Source organism: Macaca nemestrina, chromosome 8 (assembly GCF_043159975.1).
Source record: "Macaca nemestrina isolate mMacNem1 chromosome 8, mMacNem.hap1, whole genome shotgun sequence".
Lineage (NCBI taxonomy): Eukaryota > Metazoa > Chordata > Mammalia > Primates > Cercopithecidae > Macaca > Macaca nemestrina.
The window spans coordinates 4,153,442-4,174,901 of record NC_092132.1 but is presented as its reverse complement, the minus strand read 5'-3'; the positions used below and the strand labels follow the sequence as shown (position 1 = coordinate 4,174,901).

The 21,460-nt window shown below is 50.4% G+C and overlaps 1 protein-coding gene across 8 annotated transcripts in view; it reads left to right on the top strand.

Annotated features, from left to right (window-relative positions):
* LOC105488398 (DENN domain containing 3) overlaps window positions 1–21,460 on the top strand; it is a 74,226-nt gene that overhangs the window by 20,405 nt on the left and 32,361 nt on the right. For 5 of the 8 annotated variants that reach the window (XM_011752389.2, XM_011752391.3, XM_011752388.3 and 2 more), the window contains 8 exons: window positions 2,724–2,843; window positions 3,785–4,003; window positions 8,013–8,134; window positions 13,084–13,239; window positions 15,779–15,875; window positions 17,661–17,764; window positions 18,657–18,856; window positions 20,581–21,102. In XM_011752389.2, coding sequence (XP_011750691.2) covers window positions 2,724–2,843; window positions 3,785–4,003; window positions 8,013–8,134; window positions 13,084–13,239; window positions 15,779–15,875; window positions 17,661–17,764; window positions 18,657–18,856; window positions 20,581–21,102 — 1,540 coding nt within the window. Of the gene's footprint in view, window positions 1–1,992; window positions 2,244–2,723; window positions 2,844–3,784; window positions 4,004–8,012; window positions 8,135–13,083; window positions 13,240–15,778; window positions 15,876–17,660; window positions 17,765–18,656; window positions 18,857–20,580; window positions 21,103–21,460 lie in introns of all 8 variants that reach the window. The other 3 variants (XM_071067719.1, XM_071067716.1, XM_011752392.3) reach the window with 2 other exon arrangements.

Below are 21,460 nucleotides of genomic sequence, written 5' to 3'. Positions count from 1 at the left end.
ATCTTGGGCTTAATTGGGTGTGCAAAATCTCACACACACACACACACACACACACACACACACTCTCATGTACTGTACCTGAGTCATTTTCTATGTTGCTTTATGTGTGACACCTGCTCTTTCCTGGGGCTCAAATCAAGCTGAGATTTGGAAACTGTTTACCTTAAACATCTCTCTCCTCAGTCTCTTCCTCTGTGGAGTGGGTGAAATAACAGCCCACTTCAGAGACTATGGATATTATATGCTAGAAAATCTCTAGTGATTTTCTAGAGACCAACCAAAGGCTGGTGGAGTGATTAGCATTTGTATTTTTTTTTTTTAATCTTTAATTGGATAGCTGGTTGACACATTTCTTTTTATTTATTTATTTTTTTGAGACAGAGTCTCGCTCTGTCACCCAGGCTGGAGTGCAGTGGTGCGATCTCGGCTCACTGCAAGCTCCGTCTCCCGGGTTCACGCCATTCTCCTGCCTCAGCCTCCCTAGTAGCTGGGACTACAGGTGCCCGCCACCATGCCCGCCTAATTTTTTGTATTTTTAGTAGAGACGGGGTTTCATCGTGTTAGCCAGGATGGTCTTGATCTCCTGACCTCGTGATCCGCCCGCCTTGACCTCCCAAAGTGCTGGGATTACAGGCGTGAGCCACCGTATTTTTTGAAATATTTAAAATGTTTCACATAAACTTGACATTTATTAATACTGTGCCACGAGTTGGATAATTTAACTTTGCTTTCTTTTCTTTTACATAAAAGAACTTTATTGACATAAATGAATCTGCCTTTATTTATTTATTTATTTATTTTTTGAGACAGAGTTTCACTCTTGTTGCCCAGGCTGGAGTGCAATGGTGCTATCTCGGCTCACTGCAACCTCCACCTCCTGGGTTCAAGCGATTCTCCTGCCTCAGCCTCCCGAGTAGCTGGGATTATAGGCATGTACCATGGTGCCTGGCTAATTTTGTATTTTTAGTAGAGACAAGGTTTCTCCATGTTGATCAGGCTGGTCTTGAATTCCCTCAGGTGATCCACCTGCCTTAGCCTCCCAAAGTGCTGGGATTATAGGCGTGAGCCACCGCACCTGGCTGAATTTGCCTAATTTTTAACATGTCTTGCTTCTGTAAACAAACTGGTAACAAGAAAGCAAAGATACCCAAGCACAGTAGGTCCTTAGTGTGGCTGGCAGGTTCTCAGAAACTGCGACATTAAGCCCTGGGTCACAAAATCAATTTCACCATCAACTAATTGATACAGACAAGAGTTAAGTTCCTATGGCATACTACTGGTCATAAAAACATTACCGAACTTCTAAATAAAGACCCAAAGCACTTCTGATATTAAACATTGAAGTAGATGGGAGTTGTACACACATTTAAGAACAATTGATTAAAATAAGGAAGAACATCATTTACCTGCTTATTGCAGTTCAGGGTTGAGGGTGGACAAAGCCCATCCCAGCAGCTTAGGGCCAAGGCAAGAACTAGCCCTGGCCAGATGCTGTCTTATGGCAGGGCCAATCCCATGCTCTCCCGTGCTTGCTCACACCGGGACCTGTCCGCATGGGCCAGTTGGGCTTCAGGATGTGGCAGGAAACCAGAAGATCTGGAAAAAACCTAGCCGGGCACGGGCATAAGGAGAATGTGAAGGTGCCCCCCGCTGGGACGCAATTCCTTTTTCTTATCAACATTCTAACAAAATGACGTTATTCAAGGACCTGCGTCTCGTTAGGAAGCAATGCTGGTATCCCCACCACCAAGAAATTACCACCTTTTCTTGTTTTCAGTTTCTCGTATGCAGGCATGCTTAGAATACAGACTTGGGTGACTGGGAGAAAGCAGGGCCACTGGAGACCTTGTTTGTGACCTGTTCCCCCAGCCAACCTCGGCTCCCCGATTCTCTTGATTTCTCACCCTTCCAGGCGCTCCCGTGATGGAGTCTCAGCCGTCTGCTCTGATCACGTCTCTCCTCTCTGTCTCCCTGTGCTTTGCTTATACTTAGATCCGTCCATTCTGCTCGTTTCCTGGAGCTTCGGGTGCCGAGCCGGGCACCCAGCATTTCCTGAGGGCCTCCCACGTGCCAGCACCCGGGTGGCGGGAACTCGCTGTTGGCAGCCCGTTTCCTGGCAGGCTCAGAAGCCCTCCCTCAGTGAAGGAACTGAACCTCCTCCTCTGGATTTCCTCCGCCAGGTCCAGCCGTGTCTCAGTAGCCATTCTGTGAATACAAAATTTGAACCAAAGTGTGACTTCAAAGTAATACGTTTAGAAAAATGTCTTTCTTAAAATTTTAACTGTACATGTCTTGAAGGAGCTTTGACTGTTCAATTGAAAATATTAAGAGAGTTCATAGCATACAGTAACTAAAAAGAATATATAATACCTAAGAATAATTTGAACATGCTTGATTTAGAATTTGTCTTAATTGGGACAAATATCTGCTTTGTAGTTTATCTCTGTTTAGGCAATGAGTAGTCTGCTGATTAATTAGAGCTTAAGGAATTGTGGCTTACTTAGAAAAAGACATTAAGTACTTAATTTATGTTTGAGCCTTTCTCGGCAGTTCTGTGTATCTCTAGACCATTCGATTGTTCTGCAGAATCGAACGTGGCAGCCTGTGTCTTCAGAGACATTTTCTAAGTCTGATGCCCTGGGCGCCGAAATAGTGACTCTAGTGCATGTCAGCCTCTGCCCGGAGCCGCTCTCTGAACTAATGGTGGGCACTGGCTGTCGTAGGTATTTCACATGAAGCCGCTCCAGATTGTGTTTCCTGCCCGAGCAGACCCCGAAAGCCCCATCCTGGACCTGGACCTTCACCTGCCCCTGCTGTGCTTCCGGCCTGAGAAGGTGCTGCAGGTGCGCATCCCTGCCCCGACCAGCACGTCTTGTGCTCCCTGGCTCAGTGGGGCATCAGAGTGATGATCAGAGATGAAGATGCGAGTTTATTCCACAATGTACCGACCGGTATACTCAAAATGTATATTATTATTTTTTAAAGCCAGCGTTCCCTGCAGTGCATGGTATTTGCAAATGGCACTCGTTGCAGGGTCTCAGGTGGCTTTTGTTTGGCAGGTGGAGCTGAGAGACCAGGGAAGAGCCCGCAGTTTGTTGGTTTTGTTGGGTGGTGTGTTTACGAGCATTTTCTCTTTATTGTACTGGGCTGGTGCGGTGTATATGAGCTGGTGCGGTGGCTCGTGCCTGTAATCCCAGCACTTTGGGAGGCCGAAGTGTAAGGATTGCTTAAGGCCAGGAGTTTGAGACCGGCCTGAGCAACATAGGGAGACCCTGTCTCTACAAAAAAATTTTAAAATGAGCTGGATGTGGAGACACGTTCTTGTGGTCCCAGCTGCTGGGAAGGCCAAGGTGGGAGGATTGCTTAAGCCCAGGAGTTCAAGGCCGCAGTGAGCTATGATCACAGCCTGGGCAACACAGCGAGACCCTGTCTGTACCTTTTTTTTTTTTTTTGAGATGGAGTCTCGCTCTGTCACCCAGGCTGGAGTGCAGTGGCCGGATCTCAGCTCACTGCAAGCTCCGCCTCCTGGGTTTATGCCATTCTCCTGCCTCAGCCTCCCGAGTAGCTGGGACTATAGGCACCCGCCACCTCGCCCGGCTAGTTTTTTGCATTTTTTAGTAGAGATGGGGTTTCACCGGGTTAGCCAGGATGGTCTCGATCTCCTAACCTCGTGATCCACCCGTCTTGGCCTCCCAAAGTGCTGGGATTACAGGCTTGAGCCACTGCGCCCGGCCCTTTTTTTTTTTTTAAAGCGTGTACTCAGTGCGGCGGGTTCTCCCCTCAGGTCCTGACATGCTTCCTGACAGAACAGCGGATCGTCTTCTTCTCCTCGGACTGGGCTCTGCTGACGCTGGTCGCTGAGTGCTTCATGGCCTACCTGTATCCGCTGCAGTGGCAGCACCCCTTCGTGCCCATCCTGTCGGACCAGATGCTAGATTTCGTCATGGCCCCCACGTCCTTCCTCATGGGCTGCCATCTCGACCACTTCGAAGAAGTCAGCAAGGTTAAGTAGTGAACCTTTGATTTGGAATGCTAAATTCCCGTGAGTCCATCATGGGGACACATGGGAAGACGCGACTGACAGTGCTCTGCGGTGAAGGCGGGGTCTGCGCACCTCGGAGAGGTCACGGGTACCGTGAGAAGCAGCTGTTCTCTGGCTGTGTCATTGTCCTGTGGTGAAGTCGGGACCCCTTAGTCTCCTAGTGGAGACGGGCCAGTGAGTGTGCCCACCTCATTGTCCCGGTGGGGGCCGAGTGAGGCGGTTGCCAGCCCGGGCCCACAGCAGGGAGGTGTTCACAGGTGCTGCTGTTGCGGCCCCTCTGTGCATCTGACACAGCGTGTTTTTAGTGGGTGAGCTGATGGATTCGTGCTAAATCTTGCGGTGATGCCAGGAGGCGGACTGGGTTTGGTTTTTAAAAATAGCTTTATTGAGATACAATTTACATACCTCAAAGTTTACCCAATGAAAATGTATGATTCAGTGGGTTTTAGGATATTTGTACAGTTGTGTAACCATCCTCCGCCGTCTGATTTTAGAAGGGAAATTTTCATCACACGTTAGCAGTCAGCCCCCAGGGCCTGACAGCCTCGCCCATGCGCTTTGTCTCTGGGTTTGCCGGTTCTGGACCTCTGGTGGGAACAGAGTCGCTCCACCCATGGTCCTTCCATCTGGCTCCTTCCACTTCGCATCCTGGATCTGAGACTCCTCCACGTGGTAGCATCTCTCAGCACTTTATTTTTATTGCTAACTAGGGTTTCATCGTATAAATAGACTGAATTTTGTTCATCCACTCACAATGAGGTCGTCGTGATAAAATCTTCATCACACTGTTCAGTGATGACCATGCGGGTTGTTTATACCTGTTGGCTGCTGTGAACACTTGTGTGCAAGTTTTTGTGTGGATGTGTGCTTTTGTTTCTCTCGGGTGCGTCCCCAGGAGTGGAATTGCTGGGTCGTTAGGCAGCTCTTTGTTTAACCCTTTGAGGAACTGCGAAGCTGTTTTCACAAGGCAGCCGTGCCACTTTACACTCCCACTCGCAGTACGAGGGTTCCAGCTTCTCCTAACGTCCTCGCCGGCGCTGGTTGTTGTCTGCCTTTTTAATGGTAGCCCTCCTGGTGAGGAGGAGCTGATATCTCACTGTGGTTTGATATGCACTTCCCTCGTGACAAATGATGTTCAGCGTCTTTTCCTGTGCTTATTGGTGGTTTGTACAGGGTAGGTTTACATTTAACTTTCCATTTTGAACAATGTCTTTCTTTTCTTTTTTTTTTTTTTGAGACAGAGTCTCGCTCTGTTGCCCAGGCTGGAGTGCAATGACTTGATCTCGGCTCCCTGCAACCTCTGCCTCCCAGGTTCAAGCGATTCTCCTGTCTCAGCCTCCCAAGTAGCTGGGATTACAGGCACGTGCCACCACACCTGGCTAATTTTTGTATTTTTAGTAGTGACGGGGTTTCACCATGTCGCCCAGGCTGGTCTCAAACTCCTGGCCTCAAGTGATCCACCCACCTCAGCCTCCCAAAGTGCTGGGATTACAGGCGCGAGCCACCATGCCTTGCCCCGTTTTGAAAATTTCTAAGTGTGCACAAAAATAGAAGAACACAGCGTGTGTCATGTACCCCTCACAGTCTTCAGCCTGTTGCCAGCTTCGCAGTCACCCCCAGCCCCGCTTTTCCCAGAGCATTTTAAAGCAAATCCCAGGCTCCGGATGCTTCCCCCGCAGGTGCTGGGAAGGGCCCGTTGGTTGGGCCGGGCCAGGGTCCCCGCTGCAGGGGAGAAGTGCTTGTGTGTTCCTGCCAAGGCGAGTGACTCACTGGGGAAAACACACTTCAGGAAAAGGCCAGGCAGACCTCCGTGGAAGGAACGGAAAAGCGTCATCCATCCCGCCTCGAGACGAGGAGAAAATAAGCTGTGTTCTGCAGTTTAAAGTTGTTTCTTTTTTTAGTCATTAGGGGAAGAAAATCGTGTTTCAGGCTGTTTTAGGCGGACAGCTTTTTTTCACATGTTAGCTTAGCAGTTCCAGTCAGCAGCGGGGGACACCTTTGAGGCACTTACCTGTTGTGAAGAATACGAGGAGAAGCAGCTGCTCTTCTGGGTTTGTTTGGGTGTTTTTGTTTTTTGTGGCTGGCGGTGCAATCTGCAGGAAGGAGCTGGAGTGATCCTATGCGCCTCCACAAAACCCTCTTGCATCTCCCAAAGATGCTGGGCGTTCACACGTCCAGGGGACCAGCCGCGTGCCTCGCTGCTTTAGCATTTTGTGTATTTGCCTTGTAAGGTTTTGAGGCCAAGAATGTGTTTGCGCATATTTCACGTAGCCGCCTGAACCGCACTCTAAAGGGCGGGCCCAGAATGAGAGCCGGGGAGTCGGGGCCTTCCTCGGGAACCTGGCATCGCGTTCCGGGGCTATTGAAGTGCGGGGTTCAGGCACATGACTCAGTATTTGTGTACTCTGTCACAATAGCCTCTCCAAGTCATCAGGTGCATATCTCAAACATTCCAGGGTTGTGTGGTCTCTTAGCCCAGGCCCCTGCCCGTGCTCCCGTGCTTGGAGGGGCAGAGCTGGCTGGGGAGCTGAGCCAACACAGTGGACGTTGGGGGTTGGTGGTGCCCTCACTGAAGTTCTGGAATGCTCCCTCTAAGACTCCCCAAAAGCAGTACATGCAGTGTTTATACCAGGCTAGGAGAAACCTTGACAACAACATGTACTGGAATCTTTTCTTTCCTTTTTCTTTTTTTTTTTTTTTGAGATGGAGTTTCGTTCTTGTTGCCCAGGCTGGAATGTGATGGTGTGATCTCAGCTCACCACAACCTTCGCCTCCCGGGTTCAAGCGATTCTCCTGCCTCAGTCTCCTGAGTAGCTGGGATTGTAGGCACACACCAGCATGCCTGGCTAATTTTTGTATTTTTAGTAGAGACGAGGTTCCACCATGTTGGCCAGGCTGGTCTCAAACTCCTGACCTCATGATCCACCCGCCTCGGCCTCCCAAAGTGTTGGGATTACAGGTGTGAGCCACCACACCCGGCCTGTATTGGAATCTTCACTGAAAGAGAAAGGCATATGGGTAAGCAAAATGTGGTCTTTCCACATAATGGACTATTCAGGCTGAAGAAGCCAAGGACGTTCTGACACATGCCACAGATGGGTGAGCCTCACAGACGTCAACTTGGAGTGAAATAGGCCAGTCCCAAAAGAACAAATGTTCATGAATCTACTCATTTGAGGTCCCCAGAGGAGTCAAATTCATGGAGACAGAAAGCAGATTAGTGCGCATGTGGAGGGGAGGCTGGGAGCTGTGCTGGATAGTGAGAGTTTGTTTGGGATGATGAAAGCATTCCGGGATGGATGGGGGAGATGCTTGCACAGCCACTCAAATGCACTTACACTGTCGAGCTGCACCCTTAACAATGGTTACATTGATACAGTTTATTTTACCACAATTAAGAAAAATAAGAGAGAGGCATATTTAATCAAATTTAGCCCATTAACGTAGCTCATGATATATACTAGATTTTTGTGTAGAACATATGAGGTGTAGAACATATGAGGCTATGTGTGCATTTATTTTATTTTATTATTATTATTATTTGAGATAGGGTCTCGCTCTGTTGCCCAGGCTTCAGTGCAGTGGTGTGATCTCAGCTCACTGCAGCCTCAACCTCCTGTGCTCAAGGGATCCTCCTGCCTCAGCCTCCCGAGTAGCTGGGACCACAGGCACATGCTACCACACTCGGCTAATTTCTTTTAAATTTTTTGTAGGGACAGGGTATTACTGTGTTGCTCAGGCTGGTCTCAAACTCCTGGGCTCAAGTAGTCTGCCTGCCTTGGCCTCTCAAAGTGCTGGGATTACAGGTATGAGTCACTGCGCCCAGCCTATGTGTGCATTTTAAAGAGGATCATTTAATTAACGATGACACTGTCTTAGTGAACTCAAAACATATTTATGTGTTTTCAAAGAGGTATACAAATTCTGAGATTCTTCTGTCAATCTTTACAGATGATTCCTTGTTTTCTAGGAAGCTGACGGTTTAGTTCTGGTAAATATTGATCATGGGAGCATCACCTACTCCAAGTCCACGGACGATAATGTGGACATTCCTGATGTCCCCCTCCTGGCGGCCCAGACGTTTATTCAGAGGTAATGGGAAACATAATAGTATGAATTTCAGACTGTCTTTGTTCAGATTCTGTATTTGCCACTTCAAGTATCTTTTCCTATTTTATTTTTTTATTTTTATTTATTTATTTATTTTTTTGAGACGGAGTCTCTCTCTGTCGCCTAGGCTGGAGTGCAGTGGCACGATCTCGGCTCACTGCAAGCTCCGCCTCCCGGGTTCACACCATTCTTCTGCCTCAGCCTCCCATGTAGCTGGGACTATAGGCACCTGCCACCGCGCCCGGCTAATTTTTGTATTTTTAGTAGAGACGGGGTTTCACCATGTTAGCCAGGATGGTTTTGATCTCCTGACCTCGTGATCTGCCCGTCTCGGCCTCCCAAAGTGCTGGGATTACAGGCGTGAGCCACCGTGCCTGGCCCCAATTTTATATAATTGATAGATGTTTTATGTATTATAGTTTGGAAATTATTTGTGAATTTTTTTTTTTTTGAGATGGAGTCTCACTCTTGTTGCCCAGGCTGGGGTGCGGTGGCGCAATCTCGGCTTACTGCAACCTCTGTCTCCCGGGTTCAAGTGATTCTCCTGCCTCAGCCTCCCAAGTAGCTGGAATTACAGGTGCCCGCCACCATGCCTAGCTAATTTTTGTATTTTCAGTTTTTGCCATGTTGGCCAGGCTGGTCTTAAACTCCTGACCTCAAGTGATCCGCCCGCCTTGGCTTCCCAAAGTGCTGGGATTACAGGCATGAGCCACCACGCCCAGCCGTGAATATTTTGAAATGAAAGTGATTTGTCTTTATTCCAATCTTGTCTGAATATTAATTCAAGTCGAGAGACAGTGACATGCCCCAGGAAACCTACCCAACCTCTCCTGTGCCCCAGGCTCCTGTGCCTGTGATCCTTGAAGTTCCCTATCCATTCATTCACTCATTCATTCATTCATTCATTCACTCACTGGATGTGTATTGCATCCCCAACATATACCCGGAATTGGGCAGTGCCTGTGTACTAATGACAGGACAGCCATGGCCCCTGTCCCATGACTTCGTCAGTCTGCTGGGTTCTGATGGGTATGACCCATTCTCTCCGAGCTAGAAGTTGTCCATTTCTTTCACTCCTGGCACTGTATTGGCACTTTCCTTTTTCTTTCTCTCTCTTTTTTTTTTTTTTTTTGAGATGGAGTCTCACACTGTTGCTTGGGCTGGAGTGCATTGGCGCCATCTTGGCTCACTGCAACCTCCGCCTCCCGGGTTCAAGCAATTCTCCTGCCTCAGCCTCCCAAGTAGCTGGGATTGCACCTCCATGCCTGGCTAATTTTTTGTATTTTTAGTTGAGATGGAGTTTCACTATGTTGGCCAGGCTGGTCTTGAACTCCTGACCTCATGATCTGCCTACCTTGGCCTTCCAAAGTGCTGGATTACAAGCGTGAACCACCGTGCCCGGCCTGGAACTTAATTTTTTCGTAGTGTTTTATAGTTTATGTTTTCTTTCATCTCTGTTACTCAACCTCATTGGCTTAGATCAGGCGTCAGCAAACTTTTTCCAACAAGGGTCAAATAATATTTCAGGCTTTGGGGGCCCTGAGGCCTCTGTTGAGGTGGAGAGGCTTGGCAGGGATTTGGTCAGGGGAGGGTGAGAGGAGGTGTAGTTGCTAATGATGTCAGGATGGAGGTGTTGGGTCCTCTTGGGTGTGCCCCAAGCAGTGACTCAGCTTCGGTGCCAGGGCTCCCTCGGGGTTGCTCTGTGGAGCTCATTTTTCCCTTCAGCATTTTATAAAATGATAGCAGGAGAGATCCTGCTCTTGAGTCCTCACAGCCTGTGGGATCCGACTGCAGTCAGGCCCCGAGTGCGGGTCGTGGAGGTGATGCTGGAGGGAGCAGAGCGCTGAGGCTTGCAGACAGCCAGGCTGTACTTGCTCCTGGTGAAGCCTGTGATGCAGTCTGGATTTGGGTCAGCAGTCACCTGTCTTCTCTCCGCCTTCCTTTGTCTTTGCGTTGGGAGGAGTGGGAAGGAGGAGCGGGGTTTCTGGCCTGGCCTTTCACCTGGCTTTTCTGATTTCTGACTCTTACCTTGGTGTGGATTATTCCTTCTACCTGGAAGTTTTCTGTAAATGTTTAGGAGAACTACCTTTTTTTTTTTTGGAGATGGAGTCTTGCTCTGTCCCCCAGGCTGGGGTGCAGTGGCATGATCTCGGCTCTCTGCAACCTCCGCCTTCCAGGTTCAAGTGATTCTTCTGCCTCAGCCTCCCTAGTAGCCGGGATTACAGGCACCCGCCACCACGCCTGACTAATTTTTGTATTTTTAGTAGAGACCGGGTTTCACCATGTTGGCGAGGCTGGTCTCGAACTTCTGACCTCAGGTGATCCACCTGCCTGGGTCTCCCAAAGTGCTCAGATTACAGGTGTGAGCCACCGCACCCGGCCAGAGAACTACCTTTATTATTGTTCTTGCATCTTAAAAAATTCCCTAAGGCCTTAAAGCCAAGCGATGGTCTCGCACAGGCAAGGTTTGTTTCTGTTTGCTTGGGCTGTGGAATCGCTGGCTCTCCTCCCCAGCCAGGGGCACCTGAGCAGCTGTTCTGTTGGCAGCTGTCGTCTGTGTGAACTTTGAAGGAGACACGTGCTTTCCCAATCTCAGTTGCTTTCTGGTAAGCCACAGCTGCTTCCTTGACTTTTAGAGTGTGGCATTCTGAAACAGAACTGAGCTTTGTGAGACTGTGGTGGAGCTCTGAGCATTTCCAGGAAGGTGGGATTCCGCCTGTGTCCTCGTCGTCTTGTTAGAATTCCGGAATAGGAAAGCACACGGTGCGGAGGCTGGACCCCGCTTTGGCTAGATCCCCCAGAATGGGGATGCAGGATGTTGTGTCTCCCACAGTCTCATTTTTGGAGACTATTTTATAAACACGAGCTAATCCATGTGCCATAGGTGACCTGTCTATAAGAGGCCTCTGAGCTCATAATACGGGCTGTGGGCTGCGGTGTGTGTCGGGGGGCGTCCTCAGGGGGCTCCGGAGTGCAATGTGCATCTCTCTGCACCTAGGCATGTGACTGGGAGGGACAGGGCAGCCCCCTTCTTCCCCAGCTTTCCCCAGCACCCTTGGTTCTTGGTCACTCTCTGCACTGCTGTCCTCGTCTCTGATGGAAGTCACTCTCTCCCTGGGCAGCAGGGGCAGGGTCCCCAGCTCAGGGCTGTGCTGGCTGCGTCTTGGGTGAGGGAGGCACGGGATCCCGGGGGAGGGGATGGCCATCTCCTTCAGACCCCACTGTCCCTGCACCAGAAGATGCAGAAAGAGAAGCTGCCACTCCAGGTGGCATCATAGCCCTTTTTACATGAGGGAAGTCATCAAAATTTCTTTCCCTGGCATTCTACGTGTTCTTCCAGATGAAAGGCCAGTTTAATGCTGGTAAACATCGCAGTTCTTGAGACTCCTCTAGGCAGGGGTAGTTGCCCAAGTCCTGTGAGTCTGGCCAGCCAGGGCTGGGCTGGCCCCTCAGCATGTTTGGAGAGAACCCTGGCTGTGGCGCCGCCTGCCTGCCACTCCCCTGGTGGGCCACTCCACCCAGAATCCTGTTCTTCCCTTTTTCTGTCCCTGTCTCCAGGAGGATCAGGCAGCGGCAGGGGCCTGTGGCCAATGCGCCCTTCCCATCACAGAGAAGATTGGCTCCTGCCAGCCATGCTGACCCGGCCCACACCCTCCCCAACCCCGGCCACCATGCTGGGCCGCACTGGGTCCATCAGGTCCCCCGTCTGCATCTTCCTGTCACATCTCTGGTTCCAGGTCATCTCCTGGGAGAACTCTTCTCCACTCGCTCAATCTGACCATCATGTCTCTCTAGCCCATCGCTCTGACGTGCGTCTCTGCCTGATGTCCCTATTATCTCCTGTTTTCTTGATTTGTCTCTTTCCTACTTCCTCCCACTCACATGAAAGTGCCATGCAGGCAGGGGCTTGGCCTGTGTCCACCACCCTTCCCCAGCACACAGATCAGTGTATGGCAAAAGTAGGATATAGTAGGTCCTCAAGAAATATGTGTGACCAGATATGCGTTGGTTCTGTTTATTTTGTATATTTCTAACGTCCCTCTAGACATGCAGCCTTGAGTGGTGTTGGGAAGGCCAGGGGTCCAATCTCATGGTGACTCAGGATTGACAGATATCTGTGAGTTCCTGTCCCTGAGTAAGGCCCTCTGGGGTGAGCCTGTGGCCATGTCCTGGTGGGCCAAGAGTGGTGACACTCAGGACGTTTGTTGCAGGGCACAGAGGGGCATCTGATCCTGCCTGGGCAGGAAGTACAGAGGGGAAGCCATGGGGGAGCCGTGACTGTCCCTTCTAGGCAGCCCTGAGTGACCCGTCAAGAGGCAGCCTTACCTGGAAGCCTTTGGTGTCCTAGAAGGGGGAGTGCCCTCACTACAGTGGCAGGAGGGAATGATCTGGCCTGGGTGAAGTGTGCGGAGTCCAAGTCGAGGCCCATGTGAGTCCGTGTGTGGAGGTGAACCCACTCTTCCAGTTATGTACTTTTCTTTTTTTTTTTTTTTAGACAGAGTTTCCCTCCTGTCCACCAGGCTGGAGTGCAGTGGCGCGATCTCGGCTCACTGCAACCTCCACCTCCCAGGTTCAAGCGATTCTCCTGCCTCAGCCTCCCGAGTAGCTGGGATTACAGGCTCCCACCACCACGCCTGGCTAATTTTTGTATTTTTAGTAGAGACGGGGTTTCACCACATTGGCCAGGCCGGTCTTGAACTCCTGACCTCAGGTGATCCACCCGCCTCGGCCTCCCAAAGTGCTGGGATTACAGGCGTGAGCCACCGCGCCCAGCCCCAGTGATGTACTTTTAACGATCACCCGCCCCTCAAATTATTGATCGGTATTTGAGCCTGCGAAGTGTTCATTTACCTGGTGGGCCGTGTGCCGCTGGTGGGCGGCCGTGGCCCGTGGCGCTGGGGCTGAGCCAGCTTCGGTCTGCCTCCTTCCAGGGTGCAGAGCCTCCAGCTCCACCACGAGCTGCATGCCGCCCACCTCCTCTCCAGCACAGACCTGAACGAGGCCCAAGCCCACCGGCGGGCCTGGCAGCAGAAACTCAACTGCCAGATACAGCAGACCACCCTGCAGCTGCTTGTGAGCATCTTCAGGTACGTGAGAGAACGTTTCCGGCGTCCATGAGGAGGTAACCAGCCAGTCAGCCATTCATTTCATGGGGATCGTGCACCCTGCCCCAGAGGGCAGGCCATTAGCAGCATCTGCCTGGCAAACACCAGCGGTCCCCGCTCCGCCAAAGCTTTTCTTGTGACTGTTACAATCAGCAGTTACGGGAAGTTTGTTCTTTTGACTCTGACCCTGCCTGTGCCTTCCTAACGCCCTCTCCTGCTGGTGACTGTGCCTTCCTAACACCCTCTCCTGGTGACCCCCTGCAGGTGGCTGTTTTGGGACAGCCCTCTAGGAAGACACAAATCTGATTAACCTGCAGGGAGCACCTGTCACTCTGGCCTGTACTGGCTCCGGTCTCTGGCTCAGTCCACGGAGGGCTCTGTCCCACGAGGCCTGCATCCAGGGGCTGGTGAGGGACAGACAGGCCATTTTGATGTGACTCGTAAGCTAGATGATGAAACCATCTATGGGAGAGCCACAGGACAGGTGGGACACTCAAGATGTGCCCGTTAGCGAGTTTTCTTTCTCCTCATTCCAGGAATTACTGCATTAGCTGCCTCCCGCATGCTATTGCTTCCCCAGTGCTTGAGCTAGAATTGGTTAAGTGGACAAGTCAAGTGTGTTTATTTCAGTGTGATATGGTGCAGGTATTGAGTTGCTATTTCTGGCCTAAATATGCGGTCACTTAAGGAATGTTTGGCAAAAATGATAGCTTCATAGATAAGTACTTGGTAATACAAAAGCCTTTGGGCCTTCTCCCACCCACCCTTTCTTTCTCTGGCAGTGTTCCTCCTCTCCTTCTCGCTGGTTGCTCCCTGAGTCCAGGAGGAACCCCCGATGCTAGCCTCATCTGTTCCTGAGGGGCCTTCTGCTTTGGAAGGGGGTTAGCACAGAGGCTGCTGGCTTGATCGTACTCTGTGTAATTATTTCAAAATGGAAATTTAAATGGCTTTTTTATTTTTATTTTTTTTATTGAGACAGAGTCTTACTCGGTCACCCAGGCTGGAGTGCGGTGACGCCATCTCGACTCACTGCAACTGCCGCCTCCCAGGTGCAAGTGATTCTCCTGCCTCGGCCTCAGAAGTATCTGGGACTACAGGCACACACCACCACGCCTAGCTAATTTTTTGTATTTTTAGTAGAGATGGGGCCAAAACGTGGCCATTTCGCCATGTTTGCCAGGGCAGTCACCAAATCCTGACCTCAGGTGATCCTCCTGCCTTGGCCACCCAACGTGCTGGGATTACAGGTGTGAGCTACCGCGCTGGGCCTGAATGGCCTATTCTTTTGATGTATTTGTTTGCATAAAGTGAATAATTTATTAGGAAAAAATGGGATGGTGTATTACAGACGTGATATTATCTTTGCCCAAAGAGGCAATAATTAGTGTGGTCCTAAATATGTTGTTTTCCTTTTGTTCTTTGAAAATGAAATATTTTATGAACAAGTTTTTTTTTTTTTTTTAATTTCTTAATATTTTACAAGCTCAATGAGTTGACAGAAAAGCAGAATAGTCCCAGCCACTCGAGAGGCTGAGGCGGGAGGATCCCTTGAGCCTAGGAGTTTGAGAACAGCCTGGACGACATAGCAAGATCCTGGCTCTTTATAAAAAGAAGCAGAAGATATGATTACAGATGATAAAACTTTATTTCCCCTAGATGAAATAACTTATTCTCTCAAGGAAAACACTAAACAGATTATGTACTAACTATGCCCTGTAAGGTTGTTCGTTCTATTTGTATATTACTTTAGATCTGGGAGATCACGTGCTAAAATCTCGATGGGTTTATAACATGATCTGAGGAAACTGGGTACCAAGAGGTGAAGTGGGCCAGGTGTGGTGGCTCATGCCTGTAATCCCAGCACTTTGGGAGGCCAAGGTGGGTGTATCACCTGAGGTCAAGAGTTTGAGACCAGTCTGGCCAATGTGGTGAAACCCCATGTCTACAAAAAATATGAAAATTAGCCAGGTGTGGTGGTGTGTCCCTGTAATCCCAGCTACTTGGGAGGCTGAGGCAGGAGAATCACTTGAACCCGGGAGGCAGAGGTTGCAGTGAGCCAAGATTGTGCCACTGCACTCCAGCCTGGGCCATAGAGCGAGACCCCATCTAAACAAACAAGCAAACACAGAGGTGAAGTGACTTGTCTGGGGAGGCTGGCGGCCAAGCTGGTTAGCACTTGGAGAGTCTAGCTGCCCCTCTGGGCTCCCCACCCTGAACTCAGTTTCATGTGTGTGAACTACAACTGATTTTTGTGTCTTAATTTGCATAAGGAAATGGTGGGCTGGAGGAAGGTGAGGACAGGAACACTGCCTCCTGGAGTTTCATTCTAGTTGGGGGAAATTTATGCTTGACCACGAAATACATCCATGTCGTATCATTTTGGTAATCAAGAATCTTTCTGAAGAATACAGCTTTTTCAAAGTTTGTATCTCTTGTAACCATTTTTCTGCTACTAAAAGTGGTCTATTTTTTCATGTATTTAAGAATGTTTTAGCACTCAGACTATCTTTCTCTTTGTCAGAGATGTAAAGAATCATTTAAATTATGAACACAGAGTCTTTAATAGTGAAGAATTTCTCAAAACCAGGGCTGCAGGGGACCATCAGTTTTATAAGCAGGTGAGAGCTGTGGGATGTGGGTGTGCCTATGTGTGTTCAGTCCATTATCCTTTTCTGTATTTAAATACTTTTCAAAATAAATTTTCTCAAGTGTATCAATTTTTCCAAAAAGTTTGTTTTAGCACGGTTCCTTTTGGTCATGTGACTCTCCCTCTTTTTTTAAAAAATCAGCTTTTTAAGAGTATAATTTACTTATGGCCAGGCACAGTGGCTCACGCCTGTAATCCCAGCACTTTGGGAGGTGAGGCGGGCAGATCACTTGAGGTTAGGAGTTTGAGACCAGACTGACCAACATAGTGAAACCGTGTCTCTACTAAAAATACAAAAATGAGCCAGGCGTGGTGGCGGGTGCCTGTAATCCCAGCTACTCAGGAGGCTGAGGCAGGAGAATTGCTTGAACCTGGGGAGTGGAGGTTGCAGTGATCCAAGATGGTGCCACTACACTGCAGCCTGGGTGACAGAGCAAGATTCCGTCTCAAAAAAATATATATATATATATAATTTACTTAAAATATGGCCATTTCAAGTGTGTGGTTTGATGGATTTTGACAAATGTACATATCTGTATCACCACTTCCTCAACCTGGACATAGAAAGAACATTCCCATGACCCCAGTCAGCCCCATCCCTCCCCAGGTCCCGGCAACTCTACCTGCGTGCGTCCCCATAGACGGTCAGCCCGTCTCAGAGTCTCAGGCTGTGCAGTCGTACGGTCTGCGCTCTGTCTGTCTCTCTCCCTCAGCCTCCTGCCTCGGACCGAGCTGGGCTGCTGTGTGTCTCAGCAGCAGCTCCTTTTTTTGCTAGGAATGTCCTGTGGTTGGGACAGAGTGCGCTTCGTTCTTCTGTCCACCTGCTACTGAGCATTTGGGTTTTTCCATTTGTGACTATTACAAAAAAATAATCACGTCGGGGGCTTTGCCCTGGCAGGCGATAGAAGCTGCCTGAAGAGTCCCTTGATCCTTTTGGGTTTTTTTTTTTTTTTTTTTACAGCTTTGGGGTAGGCCGAGAATAGCCTTTCTCTAGGGTTGGTTTATAATCTAGCCCATCTGCTAAGTGATGTGCCCCCGCCCCCCCGGGTCTCCTGAATGGCTGGGGGTCAGCCAGGACCCTCCGCCCTGGCTGTTGGGAGCGTGACTGGCTCTCTGCCCTTGTGAGCTTGGAGAGTTTTGCTGACAGCTTCCCAGTCATTCTTTGGTTTGATGCGGTTTCGCCCTATGCCTGGGCAGCGGGGTATTCAGCAAAGGCTTAGGGAGACCCTGATGCAGGTTTCCTAATACAGGCTCCTAATACAGACCTGATACAGGCTCCCTGTATCATTCCCTCCTCTCCAGAAGCCCGAGGCTTCCGGCTGCCCCAGCCTCTGTGAGCTCCCTCCACACCCTCAGTGCTGCGGCTGTACCAGCCACGAGCCTGCCTCTTGTCCAGTGTCTGAAAACAGTCGTTTCTCTTTTTTATCGAGTTTCCTTACAGTTTATGTCAAGAGGATATGTCTGAGCCTTGCCTAGTGCCTTATGGCCAGAAGCATGTGTCCACCTCTTTTAGCTATGATGAAATACGCTTTTGTTCACGGGGTGGGTATGTGGGCCCCGCTGTGTGAATGTATGGCCGCCATTTCTTCTCCTCTGTGAATGAGGAAGAACAGAAAACCCTCGAGTTGGTTCACTCAGTCAGTATCCACTGGGCATGAGTGGTGGTGCCCAGTTCTGTGCCAGGAGGCTCAGGGGCTTTGGAGCAGGGACCTGGGGAGTCGGCACAGCCCAGTGACCAGCCTTCTGTCTTTTCCAGGTCTTAGACACCTACATGTTCCATTCTTTCCTTAAAGCCCGGCTCAATAGGAGGATGGACGCCTTTGCTCAGATGGACCTCGACACCCAGTCGGAGGAGGACAGGTGCTTCACTGTCGTGTTTTGGATCCACAGCTCTTTAGGGATCACAGTGTCCAAGGACCTCAGTTTTATTCAAATGAGTAAACGAGAAAGTCAACAGGAAATGCCTTGTGCTTAGAAACTCATGATGAACTGGGCAACAGCTGGGAAGCTCTTCTCTCTACGCTTCTACCTCTTTTTTTTTTTTTGAGACAGAGTCTCACTCTTGTTGCCCAGGCTGGGGTGCAGTGGCGCAATCTTAGCTCACTGCGACCTCTGCTTCCTGGGTTCAAGTGATTCTCCTGCCTCAGCTTCCTAAGTAGCTGGGATTAGAGACGCCCGCCATCATGCCTGGCTAATTTTTGTATTTTTGTAGAGATGGGGTTTCATCATGTTGGCCAGGCTGGTCTCGAACTCCTGACCTCAGGTGATCCACCCACCTCAGCCTCCCAAAGTGCTGGGATTACAGGCATGAGCCACCACTCCTGGCCTGTTTCTACTTCTTGAGGGAACGCTTGAAACATGCCTGATGTTAGCGTGCTCCCCGTGGTTTGCGGCCCTGTGTCTTCCTTGGTGTCACTCTCTCCCATCTCCTTTCTCTCTTCCCACCTCCCCCCATCCTCGAAGCCTGTTGTTTTCCATCTCTTCCTTGCTCTTTGCCTGAGCACCCTCCAACATGCGTCCGCTGCAGTCAGGGCTCCTGTTGGCTTATGATGGTTTCTTCTGGGCTTGCGTCTGGGTCTCCCTGAGGCTGCACTTGGTGAGATTTGGGCAACACGTTCTTACCAGTCTGCTTTCCACTGGTCTGTAAGAGTATCACATGCTCTTTGTTACACTGGGGATAATGCTTAGTTTAGGTTTATTCTGCAATCATTATTGTGTCTATAAAGTAAAGCGTTGCTTTTTCCTACCCCAGAATAAATGGAACGCTTGTAAGTCCAAGGAGACCGACTGTTGAGAAAATAGCGTCTCGGAAGTCCTCGCACCTGCAGGTCACCCACAGGCGTATGGTGGTCAGCATGCCCAACCTGCAGGACATCGCCATGCCTGAGCTGGCGCCCAGGAACTCCTCGCTCCGGCTGACGGACACCGCAGGCTGTACGGGCAGCGGCGCAGGTAAGGGCTGCCCCCCATCGTGGTGCTGTGTGTCGGTCCCCCCATTCCTGCACTGCAAGTCGTTGAGCAAAACTGGAACTTGTTTCAGGGGAGAGGAGTGGGCTTGTTTTAGCAGCCGAGTTATTTGAAATGTTTAGAATATTCATTTTGCCAACTGTGTGCCTTCTAGAAAATTGTTTCTTGTCTGTATTTTCTGCCACCCAGTGTCACTGCTAAAGATAACGGGCGCTCTGCATGGTTCGGCATCCTTCACAAGCGCAGGCTGTGTGTGTCTGTGTGTGTGTGGATTGCATGTGTATGAATACATATTTACACATACACATGTGTGATAGGCGGGGGCGCCAGGCACCGCAGGCTGTGTGTGTCTGTGTGTGTGTGGATTGCATGTGTATGAATACATATTTACACATACACACATGTGATAGGAGGCGGGGGCGCCAGGCACCGCAGGCTGTGTGTGTCTGTGTGTGTGTGTGGATTGCATGTGTATGAATACATATTTACACATACACACATGTGATAGGAGGCGGGGGCGCCAGGCACCGCAGGCTGTGTGTGTCTGTGTGTGTGTGGATTGCATGTGTATAAATACATATTTACACATACACATGTGTGATAGGCGGGGGCGCCAGGCACCGCAGGCTGTGTGTGTCTGTGTGTGTGTGTGGATTGCATGTGTATGAATACATATTTACACATACACATGTGTGATAGGAGGCGGGGGCGCCAGGCACTGCAGGCTGTGTGTGTCTGTGTGTGTGTGTGGATTGCATGTGTATGAATACATATTTACACATACACACATGTGATAGGAGGCGGGGGCGCCAGGCACCGCAGGCTGTGTGTGTCTGTGTGTGTATGGACTGCATGTATATAAATAACATATTTACACATACACACGTGTGATAGGAGGCGGGGGCACCAGGCACCGCAGGCTGTGTGTGTCTGTGTGTGTGTGTGGACTGCATGTATATAAATAACATATTTACACATACACACGTGTGATAGGAGGCGGGGGCACCAGGCACTTTCTAGAGCCAGAGCTGTGAAGGAGCCCAGGGCCCCTGCCCTCGTGGAGCTGGCATTCCAGGGCCAGGGCTAAAGTGAGCAGGGCCAGGGATGGGGAGGGGCTGTGACTGTGGTTGGGACATTTCTACAGAGACGGGAGTGCATGGAGAGGCTGAGTCCTGCCTGGCGCCTTCTCAGGGAGGTACATCCTGTCCCTAGTGGATGGGAGAAACTGTTGGGAGGCCGGGGCCTTGACCCCCGGGGCACCTGCAGCTGCTGTCTCAGGCCCAGGCAGCAAGCACCACGCGGCTCCTCCTGATCACTGTGCTCGGACCCCAGGAGCCGCATGAGCGACAGCTTGATGACCCCGAGGGCTGTGGTCATCCTGCCTAGCAAGTACATCTTGGCTTCGACTATTAGCTTCATCCTCAAATAAAGCCTCAGTACCCGATACCTCAATAGTATTAGTGGTTGTAGCAGTCAGATTGCTCAGTGCATGCTGGCTGCTGTTTTCCGGGGGTGCCATGGGAGCAAAGTGAGGGTTCTCTCATGCCTCCCAGGGCAGTGGGTGCGTGGCGCTTTCTGGAGGGACACACCCATTCTCATTTTATTTTGCATCCAGAGAAACATCGTCCTTGACAAGATGATGTCACAGGGACACGTGTTCATTTGTAAGGGCTGTGCTAATGGTCTCCTTTTTCCCCTTAATGTTTTAGTTCTGAATGTGACGCCGCAGTCCCCATATACATTCAAGATTCCCGAAATCCACTTTCCGCTGGTGAGCGAGTGCGTGCAGACGTACTATGCCGACTTTGTCACCCTGCTGAGCAAGGCCATGGACTTTCTGGCCCCTGATAACTCTCTGCTCCTGGCCCGCTATTTCTACCTCCGAGGGCTCGTTCATCTGATGCAAGGACAGCTGCTGAGCGCCCTCTTGGACTTCCAGAATCTGTATAAAACAGACATACGGATCTTTCCCGCTGATTTGGTGAAGAGGACGGTGGAATCCATGTCTGCCCCCGAGCGGGCGCAGGCGGAGCGGGCGCCGGAGCTGATGCGGCTCATCAGCGAGATCCTGGACAAGCCGCACGAGGCCTCGAAGCTGGACGACCACGTGAAGAACTTCGAGCTGCCCAAGGAGTACATGCAGCTGGACGACTTCATGAAGCGGGTCCAGGAGTCAGGGATCGTGAAGGACGCCAGCACCATCCAGCGGCTGTTCGAGGCCTTGACTGTAGGTAAGAGGACGCCTGGCACCATCACCGATTTTATTATTTAGAGACAGGGTCTGGCTCTGTCGCCTAGGCTGGAGTGGACTGGTGCAATCACAGCTCACTGCAACCTCTACCTCCTGGGCTCAAGCAGTCCTCCCACCTCAGCCTTCCGAGTAACTGGGACTACAGGTATGTGACACTGAGCCCAGCTAATTTTAGTATTTTTTGTAGGGACAGGGTTTCAGTATGTTGCCCAGGCTGGTCTCGAACTCCTGGGCTCAAGTGATCCACCCACCTCGGCCTCCCTAAGTGCTGAGATTACAAGCATGAGCCACTGAGCCAGGCCCATATATTTTATTTTACTTTATTTATTTTTGAGACA